General features: G+C 44.4%; 3 protein-coding genes across 4 annotated transcripts; 1 reads left to right on the top strand and 2 right to left on the bottom strand.

The window, feature by feature from the left end:
- Positions 1 to 1,179: 1,179 nt before the first annotated feature.
- On the bottom strand, positions 1,180 to 3,995 carry LOC115753943 (2-hydroxy-palmitic acid dioxygenase mpo1-like). The gene is made up of 4 exons (XM_030692811.2): positions 3,356 to 3,995; positions 1,736 to 1,798; positions 1,584 to 1,655; positions 1,180 to 1,468 (listed from the first exon to the last, which is right to left on the bottom strand). The coding sequence occupies exons 1-4, from the start codon at positions 3,956 to 3,958 to the stop codon at positions 1,352 to 1,354; spliced, it is 855 nt and encodes a 284-aa protein (XP_030548671.1). The 5' UTR covers positions 3,959 to 3,995; the 3' UTR covers positions 1,180 to 1,351.
- Positions 3,996 to 5,654: 1,659 nt separating this feature from the next.
- On the top strand, positions 5,655 to 6,948 carry LOC115752531 (photosynthetic NDH subunit of lumenal location 2, chloroplastic). 2 transcript variants are annotated; one of them, XR_007198440.1, is made up of 3 exons: positions 5,655 to 6,172; positions 6,586 to 6,788; positions 6,832 to 6,948. XR_007198440.1 is itself a non-coding variant. In XM_030690766.2 (2 exons), the coding sequence occupies exons 1-2, from the start codon at positions 5,699 to 5,701 to the stop codon at positions 6,682 to 6,684; spliced, it is 573 nt and encodes a 190-aa protein (XP_030546626.1). In that variant the 5' UTR covers positions 5,655 to 5,698; the 3' UTR covers positions 6,685 to 6,948. The 2 variants fall into 2 exon arrangements, 1 of the variants encoding a protein (XP_030546626.1); XM_030690766.2 differs by having other exon boundaries at positions 6,586 to 6,948.
- Positions 6,949 to 7,161: 213 nt separating this feature from the next.
- Positions 7,162 to 8,260, bottom strand: LOC115753018 (casparian strip membrane protein 3-like). The gene is made up of 3 exons (XM_030691486.2): positions 7,925 to 8,260; positions 7,707 to 7,830; positions 7,162 to 7,598 (listed from the first exon to the last, which is right to left on the bottom strand). Exons 1-3 carry the CDS (start codon positions 8,143 to 8,145, stop codon positions 7,383 to 7,385), a joined length of 561 nt encoding a protein of 186 aa, XP_030547346.1. The 5' UTR covers positions 8,146 to 8,260; the 3' UTR covers positions 7,162 to 7,382.
- Between the last annotated feature and the right edge of the window lie 451 nt (positions 8,261 to 8,711).

Genomic DNA, 8,711 nt, shown 5'->3' with positions numbered 1-8,711 from the left:
CGTTCCTTTCTTGCAAGTCTCTTTCACGGGGGCGTAGATGATGATGAAAAACAGTCTCTTTTCGTAGGAAATTACGAACCATCGCGAGCTCATGCGGTTGGTTTTTTTTCTTTGTCAAGACATGTAATTGGTCGATGCCAAAAAGATGGTTGTTCATCTTTCTTAATCTGATGGCAATAATGTCCTAATCTACGAGATAAGACCGGACCAATTACGATTCATTTAAAAGAAACTCAAGCTGTCTTTCGGAACCGACGTTACCAAGTACTGTTTCGGATCGGTTCTCTTCCTATCGAACTTGCCAGCTGGCAGGAAATTAGGCAGCAATCTTGCGCCGGACACGTGCTTCATCGTCTCATGATTGCTCGTCACATCTTGAGTCGAATCGAATTTTGCACGCGACGGCACAAAGGAGATACCCTTTGAAGTTTGAAGAACATGCCCATTTGAGAAATGAGAGAGAGATCCTAAACGTGAGCCGGAGGGAAACCTCTTCTAGTGTGAAGGGGACTTGTCATCCTTCGTCGGGACTCTCATGCTCTTATCTTGACCCCCTTGACAAGTTACTCCCCTTCCATTTCGTTTGCTTAAACATTGGGATTACTTCATCAAATTGCGGGTTTGTCTTCTTTCGCGCGGGACGTTCACCTAACCAGCTATTCAGCACCGTATTTCCCAAGTTCGCGCGTATGCAGTAATGACGACGATCGACTGTTCAGTCTGATTTCGCTTCAACCCTCTTCGATGTTATGTAAGATCTGTTGGAGCGCCGGATTAGCCCTACTCGATTCATCTAAGCAAGCTGTCGCTCACGGGTGCAAGGGTATGCATCTAGAATCATACGTTCTCATCGACCTTGTGGGCTCTTAAAGAGAAGAGAGAGAACAATCCAAACTCGAAAGGAGCCAAAAGATCGGTCATCAGATCTACCCTACAGCGGAAGTCCTAATCGACCATCGCTATTTGCAACCACGACTCGATCATATTAAATTGCAGATCACACCAGAGAGGGCCCGTGTAAGTGGCTCAGCCTCTCACTAGCCAACCACATCCTTTTACCCCCATCACAAGGAAAATGCCAACTACCTCCATGCTGAAACTTGGCTCGAGTCCTCCATGCTTGGGTCTTAGAGGCCAACTCGATTTGAACTAAAGCGAAAAAGAAGGAATGGACATGAATAAAACAAACAAGACTTTTCATTGCTTCTGCATTTATCTTCGCATCGCTGCGTGAATGTTAAAGTATAAGGTCTATGCGCAGACGCATGACTTGAGCTAGTCAAAGCTTATATTCACAGAAGATGGTGGCGTTAACGGCCCCCAGTGAGCGCACAGAAACCTTTGAACAGGCTTAAGGAATCAGTTTCTCTTGCTTGTCTTTCCAATCACTAACTTCAGCATCGATTTTTGCTTCCACCGTCGCACGAAATCCAGGGTATGGCTCGTACCCGAAGAATGTCTGAAGGGCCTGAAAAGTTGTAAAAAAGAACAGAAAGAAACACACGGGGAGACTGTCAGGAACATGTTTGAACGGAAGAGCTTATGCACTGAGGGCCGCTATTTAAATGCTTTCAAGAACTCACCTCCAGCAACACAAAGAAGGGAGCCATCAAGAAGGCTTGTGCGAGGTTGTCCAGAAGAGCTGGGGCTCTTTTCTGTACAAATTAATTCAGCCGATCAGCTGCAGATATGATCGCCAATTCCTAGAGCTCTTTCAAGGGAAGTATTAGCCTACCTCAAAGACCCCGTGGCCAATGAACTGCCCAGTCCAACAAACTATCTGAGCCACGAGAACAACCTGATGATGATGATGTCAAATGGAGGAAGTGAGTAATCCTCATTCAATTTTGATATTCAGCAAGAAGAAAACTGGCAGATTGGTGCCCAGGGAAAAAGGCTTTATTTGGAATCGCGACAAATGATAGCACCAGAGCACTCTGAAGTTTAATCTCTCAGGAGAAAACAGCATAAATGGAGTGCCATGAAAGGAGCAAGAGAACAAAAATTAATGAATGACGCCTTTTTGGTCTTTGCGGGAATTAGCAAATGCTACTAAATCTGTTTGAGATGAAAACCAACACCACGATCATGGGATCCTATGAATGCCAGCGACCACCTTATCCTGACGAACGAGATGGCTCAAAGAAATTGACTTTCAGGAACTATCACCGAAATTCATGCGCACGTACAATTAGTATATTGTTGATATTTGCTGACACAAGTCTTAAAACTTCTGCAACACTGAAAGAAAGCCACATCCTTTTCCATCACAGGACAATCACGCGTCATCAAGCCTTCATTATGTTGAAAGTAGCAAACCATTCAGCAGAAAAAGGAAAAGAAAAGAGTAGCGAGAAGAAATTACTAGCAATCTTTGCAGGAGGAAAAAATGGAAAACCAAATAAACAACAGTTGCATTTGCCAGAATAAAGTACTCTTTGTATGTATGTGTGTGCTTTGTTTTCCTTTTTTTACCTGAATCCCACATAGGTAGCTAATAATGTTATCAATAAAACAGTGAAACAGCATCGACACTGCATAGGTCCTTCGTAGTAAATTGGCCTATTATTCTTGACCAGCCTCAACTGTTTCCACAGCAAATGGAACTTGCCAGTAAACTAATCTCTCGGCGGGCACCCCACATATAAGGGACAATGTTAATTGATCTAAGATTGCACTGTCTTTGAAACTCTGATGGAAATGAAAAAGAAATATTGCTCTCTGGAGAAATGATATAAGTGAAAATGAGCGCCAACATGCTCAAATTAGCAGTCACGAAAAGTACTGGGATCACTAATTCAATGAACATAAAACAATGACGCAGTTCAAGATATATATTGGCAGGGTGAGTTCACAAGCTATCGTCACTTCTGATTTTGAAGTTCACCAATCCTCATAGATATCACACCCAGCAGAGAATAGGGAAGCAACTGCACCAGTCTCCTTTGTAGTTCCGAATATAATGCACAGCCGGAGCTCAAAGGATAGAGAGCAAAAGCTCCAAAACTGAAGATTCTACTTAGAACTTCACCAATATCGCACCCCAATCATCGAATGCTGGCATACCGAACACCGAAGCGCAAGAAAGGTGCATACAACACCAGAGACACCAAAATGACAACTCTATACGACTCGGTGAAACAACACTACCTATGTGTAGCCCTTTTTTTGGGCCATGTGCCTCCGTGTAGCCTAACTGCTCTAACACTCCTAACGTTTTGGGATGAAGGCACGGCTGAAGAGGAACTCAATTGGCAACTCATAAGCAAAATTGAATAAAAGAGAAAGCAGGATTTCCACTGAACCCACCAAAACGAGCAAGCAGATAAACAAGTCGGGGCTTTCAAGAAATCACCTTCCAAGCGAGAGAGAACCCGAGCCTGCTCGCGACGAAACTGGCAGCGACCCAACAAATCAGGCAGAGCAGAGCGGCCAAAGACCCGGCCCTCGGATCGAGGAACACGTAGAACGTGGAGTAGACCAAAGTCAGCAAGCACCCGACGTTCAAGACCAAGGCCAAGTCGTGCCCGAACAGAGAAAGCTCGATGCGAGGGAGGCCGAAGAGAGGGGGCGTGAAGCAGAGGAGGAGCAGGGCGGTGAAGAGGATCGGCCACACGAACACCGTGTGTATGGCCACGTTGACCGGGTTGCTGTGGTACGCGCCGTAGAAGGCGAAGTGCCTCTCGAGGTCGAATAATCCCGTCTTCGCCATCTCGAATCCAGCGAAAGTTTCGACTTTTCCCTCGGAAATGGTTGATGGGTCCGTTAGATTCTCACGGGTTTGAGCCCGGCAAGAAGGGTTTCGAGGGCGAATGCGAATGCGAATGCGACTGTTGTTCAGGGAAGGCGAGAGGCGATTGAGAGCATGGGAAGATGGTGGAGGGACGCCGTGGAGGACGGGCGTCGATAACTTGGGGGAGATCAGTGAAATCGCATTGCTTTGCGTTGAAATGATCATGTTCTTGGCTTGATTTGGAATACGCTTAGTTAGTCCACTCCAAAAAAAAAAAAAAAGTTCTTTCCTTCCGGAAGCTGTGATGATCAAGGAGTCGAAGTCAAATTTGAGTTCTAATCAGATAAGAAGCACGGAGACTCTTCCGGCTGTGTCGACACTATTTGATATGCAATCGACAACACATGATTAATAAGGGTCAAACATCCGACGAGTGATCAACGCTTCGAACACGCCGTCGATATGCGAGTTTATCTCAACAGGTCATTTCGATATGCACAAGATCAATTTTAAAATATTTTAATAAATTAAAGATCAAAATGTAAATTTATCAAAAATATATATACTTATTCATATATCCAATCACCTCAAAATTAATATATTCAGTCAATAAAAAAAAATATAATCGTGAATCCATAATAAAAGAAGAAAAACCCACTTTTGATATACATGGCAACTTATCATATTTATATAAAAATATACACTCGGTGCACTACGTGTCCTAACGTGTTAAAATTTTCTATTTTTTGAAAAATAACGTATCGACATATCGTGTCGTAGCGCATGTCAATGTCGATACTACTTGGACAATCGCCGAGTTTGGAAATTAGGAGCAATTGCCCATAATAATTAGTTATTAGATAGTAGAATGCAATCCCAATTCTTTTCGTATTCAATAATTTGTTGCCATTTTTCAAGTTATTTTAATATCATTACTATTGTTTTAGCTAAGAAATAAATATTCGGTTCAAATTTTCCTCGATAAATTCACTTATTATATACAATTACAGTCAAATCTTAATACTTGTCCTCTATACTCGCCAATCGCCATGTGACATTTCACTTTGGATGTAATTTTATCGGGTAGTATGTATTCAATCAATAAGCATTATCATATGTAAACTCCTACATTTTATGGAATTGAAAATTTCATAAATGAGAATGTTTTTTGAATAACAAAGTTTATGTTTTCATTTTCCGATTTCGTTTGGGAAAAATTCAAAAAAGGGCCCGAAGTCCTCATGTTTTCTCAAATAAGGGCCCTAAGTGAACACTGTTTCAAAAAAGGGCCCAAAGTCCTCATATTTTCTCAAATAGGAGCCTCAAGTGAATATTGTTTCAAATAAGAGCTTGAAATGACCTTAAAATCTCAAAAAAGGGCCCGATTCAAGGGTATTTTAGTCTTTTTACTTATTTAATTTTTTCTTTTTTATTATAATTTTTGTTATCTGTTTCCACAAAAAAAAAAAAGAGGAAGTTTACGTTCACAGGCGGGAGGGGCAGCCCTCCCGCCTGTGCATACTTTTTTTTTAATTAAGAAAAATAAAAAAATAATAAAAAATTTTAAAATGTGAAATAACGAAAATACCCTTCAAGCCGGACCCTTTTTTGAAACATTATAACCACTTCGGGCCCTCAATTGAAACATATTATATTACTTTGGGCCCTTATTTAAAACATAATTCATTTTGGGCCCTTATTTGAAAAATCAAGAGGACTTCAGGCCCTTTTTTGGATTTTTCCTATTTCGTTTTTTATTTGCTAGAACTGTCAGAAAAACAAAAGCGACAAACTTCAAATTGGGGACCGTACGAGGGAGAAATGTCACGTGCCGCGGCGATGACAAGTGGAGGAACGTGATTGGATGCTTGTCAGCAGTCACAGTGCTTTTTCATAACCTTTCGAAGCTGGAAATGGAAGGCTTCAAACAATTTTATCCGGAAGGAGGAGGAGGAGAAGGATATCATGAACGCCTTCACCCAAGCTACGTCTCCGCCACTCCACTCCCAAACCACCGCCAAGCCCCGCCTCCGGCCCTCTCTTCCCGTCGTCCGGTCCTGCCTCTCCGGCCGAGAATCCGTCGCCGACCGCCGCGTTATCGTCGCCTCCACCCTCGGGCTCGGGCTCGGGCTCTTCGCCGCGGCGGCCCCGGGGGCGCGGGCGGAGAGCTGGGGCACGCGGTCGTTCCTGCTCGAGCGGTTCTTCCAGCCGGGGCTGTCGCCGGAGGACGCGGTGGCGAGGATCCGGCAGACGGCGGAGGGGCTGCACGACCTCCGGGGCATGCTCGACACGATGTCGTGGAGGTACGTCATCTTCTACATCCGCCTGAAGTCGGCCTACCTGTCCCAGGACTTGAAGAATGCGGCCGCGACGCTACCGGAGGGTCGCCGGAGGGCTTACGTGAGCAAGGCGAACGAGCTGGTGGATAACATGGCCGAGGTACGTGCGCCACACTCTTAAGCTCGTGTTATGCAGTTCGGATAAGCGAGTGATTAGTATAAAAATACGGCTTGCGGCAATTAAACTTTGTAATTGACTTTGAATTATTCAAATACACATGAAAAGCGTGAATTAGAAATTGGAATAGTCCACAGTAATACATAGCAATTGATCTGTAGTTAGTTCATAATTCACCCACTTTTACCCCGCTTAAGTCTGAATTCCCGATGCGAAAATCGGAACCGTAACCATCGATTCTGAACCGAAAGCATGGGAACGCCCTTGTCGCTAGGTCCATCTCAGAGTGGGGTTCTTCGTGTGCAATTTCACGTGCGGACTTTAATTGAATTGATGCTGCGCGCATGTTTATGTCTAATTACATTGTAGTTTGAGCTGTGACCGTTTCTTTACAGTTCGATTACTATGTCCGTACTCCCAAGGTGTATGAGTCGTACCTTTTCTATGAGAAGACATTGAAATCGATCGACGACCTCGTGGAGATGTTAGCGTAGGAGAAGGAGAAGGCGGGCTCCGTGATCATGACCTAATTTGCAACCGTCGATTGACGGCGGGGTTTGAAGGCGTGACTCGGCTTCGAGTTGAAGGTGGCTTGATCTTGCGTGATCTTTGGCTACATTCTTTTCCAAGGAAAGTCTCTGTTGCTTTTGAACTCATGGCTGCTCTTGATTAGTATGAAAATCAGAGCAATCTCAAAGTACATAAACGCGCTGTAAATGAAGCTGATGTTTTATAGAGAGGCTGATTCTTTTGCTGTCCACTTTGCAAGTTTTGATCTCAACTTTTAATTTATCGGAAACCAAATGTTCTCGTGTCGATCCTATGATCTTGGAACATCGATTCATCAATCATTGTATCCTGTGAACCGCCGGTTCATCGTCCTTCTCAAGTATGTATATTTCCATGAAGCGCTGGTGTATTTAGGTTCTGTCCTGATTTGACCAGTGAATTAACTGGTCATGTCAACGCTCTTATTCATTAGCAATATAAAGAACGCTTCGGTTTACAATTGAAATCCTCAGGCTCTCGATGAATGGAATCCTAGAATACGCTAAAAGAAGTAAAGTTGCACTATGCACAAACTTGTGCCGTATTTTGCACGTACGAACTGACTGGAAGGAAGAAGATTAACCGACTGACCCGAACACCCAGAGACACAGAGGGATGCGAAGTTCGCCCGGTAGTGACCAATTTAGTGTCGGGAAATAACCACAGCGGAGAGAATGATCAGCAATATCAAGGCAAGTGTCGCCCCGAAAGAACCGATCAAAGATCCCGTGATTCGCTTGCAGAACGAGTTGAATTGTTGGCAGATCGCGAACCAGTTTGCGCTGCTATTGCCGTTGTGGGCTAAGTAGACGATGGCGGCAGCAGCGGATCCTCCGGCAGTGAGAAGAGCCATCATCGCCTTCAAAATGTTCAAGGTAGTGCAAGTTTTAAGAAAAGGAAATTTCACTTTTTTGGCATGATTATAGTACGTTTTCCAGTAATTCATTTGGAGAGTTAGGCTCTTTACCGTGTCCAAGATGATCAAGATGATCCTGGTGATTGTTAGCGCGGGCCTCTTGATGTGGAAGATAGACAACGGGATAGAAAGAACGAGATAGCCGCAGACCAGGCTGTTTGCTATGACGAAGAACCTGTTCCATAAGCACATCAAACAATCATCAATTTGCTCGGTCCGGTAAAGCAAACGAAAGAACGAATACAAAAGCCTTGATCGAGTTAGCTCACGTGAAAGATGGCAGATCGTTGTACTCGGCCCTGAACTGTATGAACTGAGTGAAGAAACGAAGCGTCTCATTAGTCGTCGCCATGGCTATGGCGCTCCCCAGCGTCCCAATGGCCGCGACAATACGAAGAATGAAGTCGAGTATCGACATCCATTTCTTCAGCCCTTGAGCCGGCGGTTGGAGCTCCGAAGCTTCAGCCGCTTCAAGCTGTCCTGGCTTCATGTTTCCCTGTCGCGAAACCCAGCCAAAAAAACAAAAAAGGAGGACTCTTTGCAAGGATTTTGCAAATGGATGCTTCAGAATGGTACGGCTGAGATTGCCTGGGAAGGGTTGAAGAAAGAGTGCGTATTTATAGGAACGCGATTGTGTCCGTTCTATTCCGGGCACACACCTGTTAAAGTGAAGCAAAGTGGGAATTAGGTAGTGCCCATGTCATGCAGCTTGGGATTTTGCTTCTGCTCCTAATCCAAACGTCGCTGTTCGACAGGGTTCATCGTCTTCCTGAAGATAAGCTTCTGGTTTATTAACTTAATTCGGACGATCCCACCTGCCCATTTCGGGTGCTGTCATCAGGGATCGTTCTGGGTTTTGACCAACATTGACGGGTGGGACTCCATCCGACTCCAACTAGGACATGCCCCTGATCAGCAAACGTACGATGTTGCTGCGAATGAGGCCCATCTTTTTGAAGTCGGCTGGCCTAACTCCTCCGGCTTTGTTGATTCTTGAATTCAACTTAGGGTTGCTGTGGTTTCGTTCTTGCACATGGTTTGGTACGATCCCAGGTT

Source organism: Rhodamnia argentea, chromosome 5, assembly GCF_020921035.1.
Source record: "Rhodamnia argentea isolate NSW1041297 chromosome 5, ASM2092103v1, whole genome shotgun sequence".
Lineage (NCBI taxonomy): Eukaryota > Viridiplantae > Streptophyta > Magnoliopsida > Myrtales > Myrtaceae > Rhodamnia > Rhodamnia argentea.
This window is presented reverse-complemented; position numbering and strand designations above follow the sequence as displayed.